The sequence below is a fragment of the Gopherus evgoodei genome, chromosome 19 (genome assembly GCF_007399415.2).
Source record: "Gopherus evgoodei ecotype Sinaloan lineage chromosome 19, rGopEvg1_v1.p, whole genome shotgun sequence".
NCBI lineage: Eukaryota > Metazoa > Chordata > Testudines > Testudinidae > Gopherus > Gopherus evgoodei.
Genome location: NC_044340.1, coordinates 21,917,079 through 21,929,461, shown reverse-complemented (window position 1 = coordinate 21,929,461; position 12,383 = coordinate 21,917,079). Strand labels below are relative to the sequence as shown.

The window sequence follows — 12,383 nt, the reverse complement described above, 5'->3', positions numbered from 1 at the left end:
GCACAATGTTCTGTGGCTTCTAGGGAATCTCTTATCTGAAGAGTCAGAAACAGAAGCTGATTTCCCCTACCAACACTTTTGAGAGGGGAAGTGTTATGAAACCCACTTTATGAGTAGGTAAGCTGAGGCACTAACAAGTGAAGTGACTTGTTTCAGAACATGAGGGAAGTCAGTGGTTGAGCCATGAATAGAACCCAGCAGTCCAGACTCCTTGACCCATACTCTAAACACTAGAAAGCAACCCATCAGAGTATTTGCACCTTATAACTCTGAGTACCACCCCTCCATGCAGTAACACGGGTACAAGCCTTGGAAGGCTGTGGGCTGTCTCCAAAACAAGAGATCCATGCTCTCCCCATCACACTCAGAAGCTGCTAAATGGTGGGTCTGGGCTCATCCAAACAAGCTCCTGCTGTTTTCTAGGAAATCTTTAACCACTAATGTTATGCTTTTAGGGCCCAAATTTCCTGTGCCAAATATTGCCAGATGTCCTGCACTAGACTGATGTGAATAAGATTCATGACCACCCAGCATTTCAGACAACATTGTAATACCTATCTACACATGTGCATGCATGAAATCACACAATTCATTTTTATTCATAGAATAGAATTTGCCATACAAACCCAGTTAGCTACATCCACTTAAGTCAGTTGCTTCTCAGTGACAACAAAATTCCTGGGCAGAGCTGTATCAAGTACCCTGCCACCTCCTCATCCCTGCAGTAGTCTGCTGCCTTTTAGCAATCTGCAAGCATGCCAGCATCTTCATGCCAGATGGCTTGTTTAACTTGACAAAGTGCTGTGGAGTGTCACGTCTCCAGACTGGGAAGGAAACCCACATGCACTCAAGGTATCTACTGCACTTCAGTGTGAAAGCCAGGAGGCTCGCTTTAATCAGAGATGCCTCATTGCTCTGCACTGCAATCTGGGTCAGACTCACCCCACATTGCAAGCAGAGTCACCACATCAAAGCCACAGGCAAAATCCTACTCAGAATTAAAGAGTTCCCAGGAAACGTTAAATCTACAGCTCCCAGTATAAAGTGGGGCATACCAGGTGTGGGGCATCTCCACAGAACAGACAGACCATAATGAATGCTCCTGCAGTGGCCAGAGGGGAGGGAGGTGGTGCCCTAGAGAGTTCCAGGCCTGATTCTCCACTCACTCACACCAGTTTTACATCACTGTCGCTCCAAATTTACACCAGGGCTGGTGGAATGGAACTAGCCCTTCAACTCTATGATACCTTGTGGCTACCAACAAGCCACTTGGCAGCAAATCCATCCCTGTTCCCCAAGGTGCTCAGCCTGCAACTAGCTCTCCATGCTGAAGCTCACATCAGCCCAGTTAGCCCCATGAAAGAACCCAAGAATACCTGCAGAGCCAGAATGTCACGCAGGATGTTTCCTTCACCTTAGGAGGTGGTGGTAAAACCATCAGAATCACGATGCAGAAAAATATATGAGTAACATCCTCTGAGGAACTACCCCAATCCTCCTCTCCCTCTGCCAACTCCTAGCAAGAGGCCAGGAAACACTCCATTGTAACCAACCATGAGACCCCCTATCAACATGAGAATCCACATCAGTGCCCCACAGGGTAGGCTACTAGCTACACCAGGAACCCATCTCCACTACAACCAGAAGTAGGTCAAAGCAGCTGGTTACGGCTAGGCTAGAATGGGCAACCATGTCCCCAGATTAACCTGGATCCAGGGATGCCATGCCACTAACAATTGGTAAGCAGTCACATAGCTGTCACAGAGAGGGTACAATTGGTCAGAGGAGCAGCCAGTGGGGCTGCTCGCTAGTGAAGAATGGATTTCCATGCTGCTCACTCAGTCCAGAGTGAATAAAGATCATGTAGGAAAGCTTCAATTCTCAACCTAAGTCAAATATCAAAGTCTATTATTAGCTTTGATTTTTCATCATCTTCTGTGTAAAGCAAACAATATTCCCAGAGACACATGTCCAGCTGCAGTTACTCTGACTGTCCCTAATGGGCCCCCTGCACCTTCTCCTCTGTCTGCACTATGTGATTAAATGTTAGGAAGGAAATTTAAAAAACAGGAACATTACGAACAGTGATCCATGTCTCTCTCTCTCCCATACTCCCACAGGGTTAATGGAAATCTGAATCTATACAAATAGGTGGATTTAGGTGCTAGCCCAGAAGCACCGATTCTTGGCCCAGGGCGGCTCAGAGGACATGTCACAAGGACACAGCATTGCTAAAAAACAGCTGCCCAAGTTAGGCCCAGGTGTTTGCTGTGTGCACAAGTGCTGGAGGTTATGTGGGGCCCCATAGCATGCAGAGGCATGAGGGATTAGAGACACATTTCAGAGCGGGCGCTGTTAGAGAGAGAGTTTAGTGCAGACTGATTAGGAAAGCGAAGATTAAGACAGCAGAGACTTTGGGAGTGTGGTTTCTTCTAGTCCCTCTCCTGACTCCATATGGAGCTGGTTGTTTCACTACAAATGGTTTTTAAAAGGGCTGTAAAATTAAAAAAAAACAACACCCCAGCACATTGCATCTGTGCAGGAGGGACTGCCTGCATCCTGCCACTCACAGGCTTCACCTCGTCCAGTCTCAGAAATAATCACCAATGAAATTAATCAGGACCTGGTGCATTTTCAGCCATGGTGCCAGCATGGCTACATCCCACTGGGTTGCCATGGAGAGGGCAAGGAGTGCACAAACATCCATTCACTGTGTGGGGCAGTACGAAATCCCTGGAGGGACAAGGGCAAAGGTTCTCAGAGAGCTAGACAGAGAATGAAAGTTGATCTCACTGCTGGGAATGTGCTCTGCTCCCACTGATCCTTGCTCCACAGAGTGATGCATTCCAGCAAGCCTGGGACTGCTCTCCAGTGCAGTCAGTTACCTTCCTGCATGGGAATGGATCATCTCCAGCAAGACTCCTTGAGACAGGTCCCTGTGTGGGGGGGCACCAGCAGAGGGCTCTGTTGCTGTGAAGGGCAGAAATCATCAGCAGGAAGTGGGGTTTTGGTGCAGTTTCTGATGGGAACGGGAGTACAGTTTGTCCTGCAGAGGTTATTGCAAGGGACATTCAGGGGTGAGGGTTGGAAGGTTGCCACAGGTATCACAGAGGAAGCTGCATTCAGATCTCTTTCTGGAGTTGTGTGCATTTCTACATGGGTGTGGAGGTGTTGTTTCCACTGTTAAGAAGCACGGAGCAAACGATACCCCAGATCTGGAAGGGAGGCTGAGATAATGGTCTTTGGAAGGTGCATTCTGGCTCTTGTCCCCCTCTGCTCCAGCGTTCTGGGAACGTCTCAGCCAACAAGCTGGGAAATTAATGACCCCATGATGGCATCATCGTCAAAGCTGAATGATGCTTTAAATGGAGCGACATGAGGATCTCCAGCAAGCGAAGCACTGCAGCTTCATCACCACTTGCACGTGAGCACCTGGAGCTGTTGATTGGTGGGGCATATAGAGAACTGACAAACTCACTGCAAAACCTCAGTTTCTTTAGTCCTACACCAAGGCTAGTGTAGGAAGCAAGGCGGCATGGTGGGCCAGTAACCCATGCACTGCCCAGGTGAAGGCTGAGGCCAACAGAGAAAGCTCCAGAGATTGGCACCTTGTGGAAAGGTTCAATGAGTGCAAAGGTGACTCCCAAAGTGCACCCCAAGCACCGAAAGGAGCTGCCCTCCCACACCAGAGCCCCAAGAATGGACAGTTCCAACCCCCGACAGCTGACAAAGCTCCCGAGCCAGCGGCCAGTCTGCCCCAGGATCCCAGACAACGGCAGAGAGAAAGGAAATGCTCTGAGTAGAGGAAGTGCTGTCTCAAGCTGGCTGCAAGAAATCCAGCACCTCCTATCTGGCTGCGAACATGCCTGGGGCAGCCCCCTCCTCAGGGAAATGGCACTTTAGATGCCCACCCAGGTGGTGATAGGAAACCCTTTGAGAAGGGGGGCCCAAAGGAAGATGACACAAGCTTTCTTGGGGACGGATGGCCAGTGTGTGCAGTGCACAGAACCCATGCCATTCTCCTCCAAGACCAGCGGGTGACTAGATGGCTCAGTCTCTTCAGCATCAGAGCCAGAAGTATGTGTGCAGGGACAACACTTTCCAGCAGAGAGGGGACCTGGGATTAAGCAGCCCCTTGTGGGGGGCTCTGGGAGTACACCCTGCACTCATTGCTCTAAGGCACAGACAGGGGAACTCTCAGCTCTGGGGTTTACCATGTCCCGCTCCTTCTGGATGCTGGAGTCCAGCTCGCACAGTTTCTCTTGCAGCTGCTGCATGATCTTCTGTTCCTGCTGCAGCTGTATCATTTCCGACTCCCGCTCTCCCTGCAGCAGTGCCCGCTCCATCTCCGCCTAGGCAAACACAGCCATGTTACAGCAGTGCTGCCCCTGCCAGCCTCAACTCCCACCCTCACGGCAGGGCCCCCTCGAGGCACAGCAACGCCTGGGTGGGACGTGGCTCTGCTAGCAGAGATGAGCCAAGAAGGGCAACTGGACTTGGGTCAGGCCCAGATGGAGGTCAGGGCTGAGGCTAATGGCTCAGGTTCAATGGTTCTCAGACCTCACATGCTCTCCCCATTGGATCTATGCTCCATCAAACATGGCAATTAGAGACAGGCCCCATGAAGCCTCAAGTCAGAGCCAGACCCAACCTGTCCGGGTTAGTTCTGACCCTCCATTCTTCCCCCCCAAAAACAAACAAACGAACAAAACTTTAAGGGGTCAGATTTAAGGCTCTGGTCCGGGTCCTTCCCTGCCTTCCTTGTCTAAGGGGAGGGGAGCCCGGTCAAAGCTCTCTAAGGGCAGAGTCCCACAGTACTCCAGAGAAGTGGGGCTGGGGATGCCGGATGCACTTGCCCCAGCACTGTTCCATTCCGAACCCGCAGCCAGAGCCCTTCACCCCTGTCCAGTGCAGGGCTCCACTTTGGCCCCCCATGGGTGTCCTGCACCCTTCCCCCACACCAGGAGCAGCAGAAAGGGTTTCCCCCCACCTCATGAGACAACTCCTGCAGCTGCTGCTCCAGCTCCTTGACATGGCTCTTGAGCTCATCCACGTGGCCCAGCACCCGCACCCATTCCTCCTCCAGCAGGGCAGCCTCCTTGGTCTTGGAGCCTGTCGAGTCCTCGTGCTGCTTGGAAGAAACGGTGATGTCATTGAGGGACTGCTTATTTGCTATTTGCAGAGTGGGGAGTGCGCACATCACTTCAGCAAAAAGAGGGCCCTGCCCCAGAGCTCACAGCCACTGCCTCCTCTGATATACCCAGAAATCAATCACTGCCCATGCCCAGCTCGGGTCATACGCATGTCTGACTCCAGCAGCAGCGGGGTCCCCTGCAGGACACCCCCTCCTCACCCCATCCCAAAAAACACTCCATCCCCTCACCTCAGGGCAGGTGCTCTCCTGTGCTCTGGGCCCCGCCCACACGCACCTTGTGGTGCGTGCGGGCAGACCCTGACCCCTCACCTCCTGGTGGGTGCTCTCCATGCTGGGCAGGCCCTGACCCCCCTACTCCTTCTGGTGGGTTCTCTCCATGCATTGGGCAGGCCCCGACCCCCCCATTCCTCCTGGTGGTTTCTCTCCATGCACTGGGCAGGCCCTGACCCCCCATCCCTCCTGACGGGTTCTCTCCATACACTGGGCCCTGCCTCCCCTCACCTCGTGGTGCGTGCTCTCTGTGCTGCTACATTCCTCCTTCAGATTCTCCTCGTCTGATTTCTCCAGGCTCTCCCTCTGCTGGGGCCCTGTGGCCTCTCCAGTCTCCTCTATGGCCTTGCCAAGGCCCAAGGCAGCCAGGCTGGCGGAGCCCTTGGAGTGCCTCCTGGCTGTCAGGATGTTGGTGGTGGCATCTCCGTCACTTGGGAAGTGCTGATGCGAGCTGCCTGCATCTGTGGTGCCATCAGTTCTGGTGTATTCTGCACACAGGCTCAGGATGGTCTCCAGACGCTGGCGCTCCTGGGCAGGGGTTACAGGGAGGAAGGCGTGAGTGGGCTGCCTGCTGGGATGGGTCCTCACATAGATATGGGGGGGCCAAGCAAGCAGGAACTGGGAGGCATGTAAACCCAGGCCCACTGACCTGGACTTTCCCCTCTTCCACTCCACCCCTGCATCACGTATGACATCAATCTCCCTGAAGTGATACTTGTGTTGGACTAAAACACTGAGCTCCCCACCCCTCGATCCCCCACGTATTGGCCCTGTTCTTTCCCCCACTGAATAAACACACAGCACCCCATCACATGTCTTGGCCCACCAGCTGGGGTAGCATGTTGCATGAGACTGGGACCCCTGTGGGGAGGAGCAGGCAGGTTGAGTGACAGCCCTTTGCTCAGCCCTGCTCTGTTCAGCACTGGGAGCTGTGTGACCCTGGGGGATGTGACTCAGGTCTCATCTCCTAGCACAGGTCCCTGGCTGCAGGTGGTGGCAGCAGCAATCACAGTTAACATGCAGGAAACGGAGGCAATGGCTCTGGTTGGCCACTCCCCCCCGCACACACACACACGCTAATTCCCAGCCAGGACATGGGGCAGGGCCTTCACAACACACTTGGGCCTGACAGATGGGACAAAGTCCTGTGGGGGAGACCTGCTTGGACCAAGCCATAATACAGCACTCCCAGTAAAGTGCCCAGACATCACGAACATTCATCTCTCCCATCTCCTGCTGCCATGTCATTTCTAGCACCCATAGCTGGGCCTGGATCACATGGCAGTGAGCCAGATAAGACAGGGAAGTTCATTCCAATGCGTGCCATGGCCTTTGACCCCAAAGCCACCCCATTTCTAACCTGGCCATTATGAGGAAAGCGTCTCCTCTTGCATTCTAGGGGATCCTCAACACAGAGGCATCCGGCTGCATCTCGCTAACAGGGTTCCCCTGGGAGTCTAGGGTCCTCCAGGATGCACGTTCAGTCCCACTGAATTGCAGCTGCCTTTGGGGCAGATGATATTAACTAGAAGGGAGTGCCCAGCCGCAGACAAATGCACAGGTTGCACCAAGACATCCTAACCCTCTGGGCTTAGGCAGCTTGGTGCTGCATTCACAGACCTCAACTGCTGGCTTAAGGAGTCACTCTGACTCTGCTCAGGAGCAGAGAAAAGGGGCCCCAGCACAAGGGAATGGTCTGGAACGAATCTCCCCAGGCCGCTGCACGGGCATGGGGCAGAGTCTGGATGTGCGTGACAGAGTGGCACAGGTTTAGCTTCAGTTGTTTGTTAAGCCCGTATAGTTGAACTGGAGCAGGCCAGTGTGCGGATGCTCTAACTGCCATTTAGTTTAAACTGATTCCTAAGCAACTAAAAGTTAAACTGAACTAAGTTTGGTTTAAAGCCAAAATAAGACTAAAGCACTTCTTCAACTGAACCAGGGACCTGAGACAATTGCCTATTAGTGCCAGGGGCTGTTTCAAGAGCAGGGCTTTTCCCAAGACTCGGATTTGTATCAAGGCAGTGCTGGCCAGAAAGGCACCTGGAGATTTTGCATGAGCTGTGAAGCTCAATCTGAGCTTTATGCCTTGGCCACTGAGAGTGCTCAGCAGCACAGCTTCACACAGCCCAGAGGGAGGCACCTAGAGTCCTCGTCTCCACTGGATGGGTGTGGAGCCAGCCTGCCTTGCCCTGCAGTGGGGATCGAAGGAGATACAGGCACTGCTTCCAATGGAGCCCATCCAGGACATTTGGGGAGGGGAAAAAGAAAACAAGGGAACCCTAACAAATGTCTCATCCTCTTCAAATCCCCCCAGAAAATCAACCCAGACACAGCATCCCACCTGCTTCTGGGGCAGATGCTCCTGCAACAACCAGAGGAAGGGTTTGCTTCTGCCAGCTCCCTCCATGGCTTTTGTTGTCTGCTTCCAGCCACAGAATCACTGATTCCACAGCACCCTCCCTCCCATGATCTGAGCCCCCAGAGTCTGGCAGCATTTGCTTCCCACCGGAGTAGGAAACCAAGCAGAAGCTGGTGCCATATTATTAAGGGGATGTTCTCAGGACAAAAGTCAAACTCACACAGCAGGGATTTATCTACATTGCTAGTCACCTCGGGAAGCAGCATGCATGGACCCAGCCCCTTCCCCACCTCTCTTTGCAGTGTCCAGGGTCACCTATGGCATCTCAAGCTCTGGTACACTGCTGCAAATCACATCCCAGATGGGACCCCTGTTACAAAAGGTAAGCAATCTCCCCCACCCCCAAAGGACAGGCAGCATCGAGACAAAACAGACTTGCCAGGACTAGTAATTCCTAATCACAGTGAAGGGTTCAATCCCCTGTAGATCATGAGGGGCAGGACCATGCCTCTCCAAGGCCCCACGAATCCCCACCTGGTGCCGAAGGACATGGTTCTCATTCATTAACACACTCCTGGGAGGTGAGAGGACATATGTGTCTATCTAAAAGCCTGCAGAGCTCCCCAGATTGACCTGGGTGAATGAGCGCCCCCCTCGCTCATTAGTTACACAGTGTGCACACAATACAACCCGTCCTAGCACATTCTTGCCCTCGCCTGACAGTGTTGCTCCCTGACACTCCTGGCTCTGGGCCAGAGTACAGTGCTATTACTTACTCCAATGTACAGGAAAGGGAGGGACGAAGAAGGGTTTGTTTGAATCATTTGTTTCATACAGGTTAACGTGGCCACATACCAGGTCCATGGAGGATCTGGGAGATGATACCAGAACTCCAGGTTTTGAGTGCCCTGCTGTAACCACGAATCCGTGTTCTCTGGTACCTGTTCAAACTGCAAGGAACCACCAGCCATACAGCACTTGTCTGGTATGCAGGGGACCAGGCTACCCCTTGAGGTGCTTTCCCACGCAGCCCCATCCCACCACCAGGTGCAACCCCTTGTTACTACTCCCCAAGGCCTGACAATCCCAATCCCAGGAATTATTCCAAAAGGTTTTTGGCCTCTACTCCTTCCCAACAGGTTGCTCCCATCATCTGCCTGGGCGCACGAGTGACCACCTGCCTTGCAGATGCCAGTGCTGTCCTGTGAATCAGTGGCAGGAGACTGCTAAGGACGCAAAAATAGCTGTGTGCGCACATACACATATGCAGACACATAATCACAACCCTGACCAGCTCAGTCTCACAAGCAGTCTCAACTGGTCTGGGAAGCCAGTGGCCTGATGGACCCACAGAGATACGGGTCACGTGCCACAAAGCATGCTGCCAACAATTAAACAGCTCTGCAAGTTGAGACGAAGCTTCTGACGAGCACAGATAGCAGACACTGGGCCTTGACAGCTTTTTCCCTCAGAAATGGATGAAAATCAGGGACTGATTGTACAGCAGCAGGCACCACACAGCATCAGAGGGACAATGAAGACCTCCCTCCCACAGCCCTGCCAACGCCCTCAGTCCAAACCTGCAGCCCCGCTATTCCAGTCCTGGACCACTGTTGAACAATGACTGACAGGCCACAGAGCAGAGTGCATTTAGTTTTGGCATAGCACAGCCGCACAAGTACTCACGCAGCTCCAGGTGCATTCCCAGCCCAGGGAGAGCGAGGGAGGAGAATGGGTCAAAGGTCAGGGCAGAGCAATGAAAGGGAGGGGAACAAAGGAAAACCAGGGAGGATGGTGCACAAAAAGCCTTGCAACAGCCTTTCCAACCTGCACTGACCCTGGCTAGAGACCGAGGGGGTGAACTGCAGCAGCCACAAACGAAGTGCTCCCCATGGCTCAGAGGGATTCAGCAACCCGCTCACAGCTGCTCCTGCTAGCCCACCCGCACATAACCTCCTCCCCCCAGGTCCATATACTCACAGAGGGATCCAGCCCCACTTTCATGGTCCGTCGGATGTTCCTGCAGGGAAGCAATTCACCTTCACCCTCTCGCCCACCTGGATTCAGCACCACCCCATGCAGGGTGCCAACCCGCTGCCCCGTGGGAGACACGTGACCAGCTGGGCGTCAGAGATAGACTAATTACATAGACTATAGCCCCAGGCTGGAGAGCTGCATGGCTCGCCACGCACACTACACAGGGCTATTTCTAGACAGTGAATCAGGCAGTCTGAGTGCACACTGCAGCGCCAATCCGACTCAGTTCTGAGTAAACAGGGCTCCCTCCCCCACCCCAGCCAGATGCAGCCTGGGAGAAAGGATCCCCTACCTTCCAATGAGTCTGGGTGAGGGGAATTATGGTCTTGTGGTTATAACACAGGACAGAGTCATGACACCCGGTTGCATCAGGACACCTGGGTTATATTCCCAGCTGTGCCACTGAAACGCTGCATGACGTTCGGCAAGACATACACTCTCCATGTGCCTCGGTCTCCCCCTGGGTGCAATGGTGGTGATGATCCTGACCTGACTGGGCTGGGAGAGGCCGTGACAGGCTGGGAGACCTGGGAAACCACTGCAGAGGGCAAAGGACATTCAAGAGAGGGATGGGTGTGGGCTCCACCTGTGGGCCAGGTCATCTCCCTGTTGGGGGAACAGAGGGGATGGCCTCAGACAGAAAGGCCCTGGATAAAAGAGGGGGATAGTCACCTGCCTCTGACTGGTACCTCAGGAACCCACAGTGCCTAGCTGCCCCCTCTACAGCCTCACCCTGGGGACCCTGGTGGCCCCCTTGCACTGCGCTGGCCACCAGAAAGATTAACAAGGGGAGCAAGGGCAGCCTGCCAGGCTCTGGCACCTAGCTCAGCAGGCCCCAGGCTTGCTTACTCCTTAGGCACCACTGTAGCAAAGATAATTAGTAATAGTGGGGGTGGATGTTCAGGCTCAGGCTGGCAGAGCCCCAACCACGCTGGACTGCCCCTGACATTCCTGCGCTCTGCTGCTGTGGATTCACAGGGCTGTAGGTGCTTTCATAATTACCTCCCTCCCATTCTGGGGACCAGACTGCCTGGGGCAAGGACACATCAGCAGCTTCCCACTGAGCCAAGAGACACAGAAGGGGCTGGGTTAGGAAGCCAGGCCCCATGTTTGGAGTGGGTTAAATCTGAATATTTTCAGAAAAGGGGGTGCTGCCCTCTGACCTGTTCCCACAGCAAAGCAAGATGGATTCCCCACACCCACTGGCCCTCTTCCCTCTCGGCCCAGCCGTCTTTGAAATCCCAGGCTCCAAACCCAGCCTTGCTCAGAGTGGAAAGGGCCTCCCTATAGCTGGGGCAGACAAAGTACCCAGAAGCTCTCGCTCTCCTGCTAAGAGGGAGGGAGATATTCAGGAGCAACCTTCCCATTCTGTCTGTGCTGTGCCCGTCTCACCCCGTGTCTGTCTCACCCCTTATGCCTCCTCCCACAAACCTGATGTCCCCAGCCACTGCCTGAGGGTTTATGCACTCCCCGGCCCTACAGAGACCATCAACTTGCAGGTCAGAGAGAACAGGAGTGAGAGTCAGGCACTTCCCAATGTAGACTCTGAAGAGAGAAGGATAGCACATTAACAAGAGTGCTATAAACCTCCGGCTGGCACGGTGCCTCAGTGTTCGCTGTCCCCAAAGCAGGAGCACCAATGGGCAGCTGAGGCGCGGCATAAGCCTCTCCTGAGCTGGCATAATGAGGTACTGGGGGATGGAAGGACCATTCTCAGGGATGAGTCCTTAGGGCTGGAATGGGCCCCTAGCACGGAAGGGAGGGGAAATTAGGGTCTCACTGCAGTGCACAGGATAGAGAGGGTGCTGCATCAACCCACGAAGCTGACATTCACCCTATTCCTTCCATGTTAGGGGTGGAGAGACTCTCTTACACCCCATGCCACAGCTCTGAGCCGGAGCACCTAGGAAAGGGACTGACTGCCACTTGCCAAAGCACTATAGCCTGAGCCAGACATTAAGGAGTAGAACTAGTCCCTGGGCATCCCCCAGCCTTGGGCGCAGGCAGACAGCAAGCCTGGGCCATGCACAGCATGCAGCCCAGTCAGAGCCATGCTAGTCAGGGATAGCTAACACTTAGACCTTAGACCCAGGCCCTCTGCCTCATCTACTAGTCCCAGTTCTGAAGCCAGACCTGTCTGCAAACCCTATGGGCCCCTGGGAGCGGAGCATGAGCTGAAACGAGAGATTCGGCCTCTCTGGCCAGCTAGAGACATAGACCTGCTTCTGAGAAGGAGCTCTGAACACATTCAGGGCACCAGACGCAGAGTTTGGCGTCAACAGCAACACAGCGGCTCAGGACACATGCAGCCAAAGACCTTCCCAGCAAAATCAGCCAGCTGCAGTGTAAAGAGATTCTGGAGAGGGCAGCAGCTGCCTATCTGCTGGAGTCCAGGAGAGCTATTCCTTCCTTTCAACCCCTGATTGGCTAGGGACAACAGGTACCACCAGATCTAGTCCCTTGGGGGCTTGGGTCCAGAGAAGAGGAGCCTGAGTTTGTTCTCTCTAATCTGCTTCATCTCACAAGTGAACTACCAGTGGGGAAATGCTCAGCGCTCTTTCT

At 53.8% G+C, this 12,383-nt stretch overlaps 1 protein-coding gene across 10 annotated transcripts in view; it reads right to left on the bottom strand.

Moving 5' to 3' along the window:
* Window positions 1–12,383, bottom strand: part of PHLDB1 (pleckstrin homology like domain family B member 1) — a 109,512-nt gene that overhangs the window by 34,599 nt on the left and 62,530 nt on the right. For all 10 annotated transcript variants that reach the window (XM_030538286.1, XM_030538287.1, XM_030538290.1 and 7 more), the window contains 3 exons: window positions 5,657–5,953; window positions 4,991–5,128; window positions 4,215–4,352 (listed from right to left, as the gene is read on the bottom strand). In XM_030538286.1, the coding sequence (XP_030394146.1) occupies window positions 4,215–4,352; window positions 4,991–5,128; window positions 5,657–5,953 (573 nt within the window). The remainder of the gene's footprint in view (window positions 1–4,214; window positions 4,353–4,990; window positions 5,129–5,656; window positions 5,954–12,383) is intronic.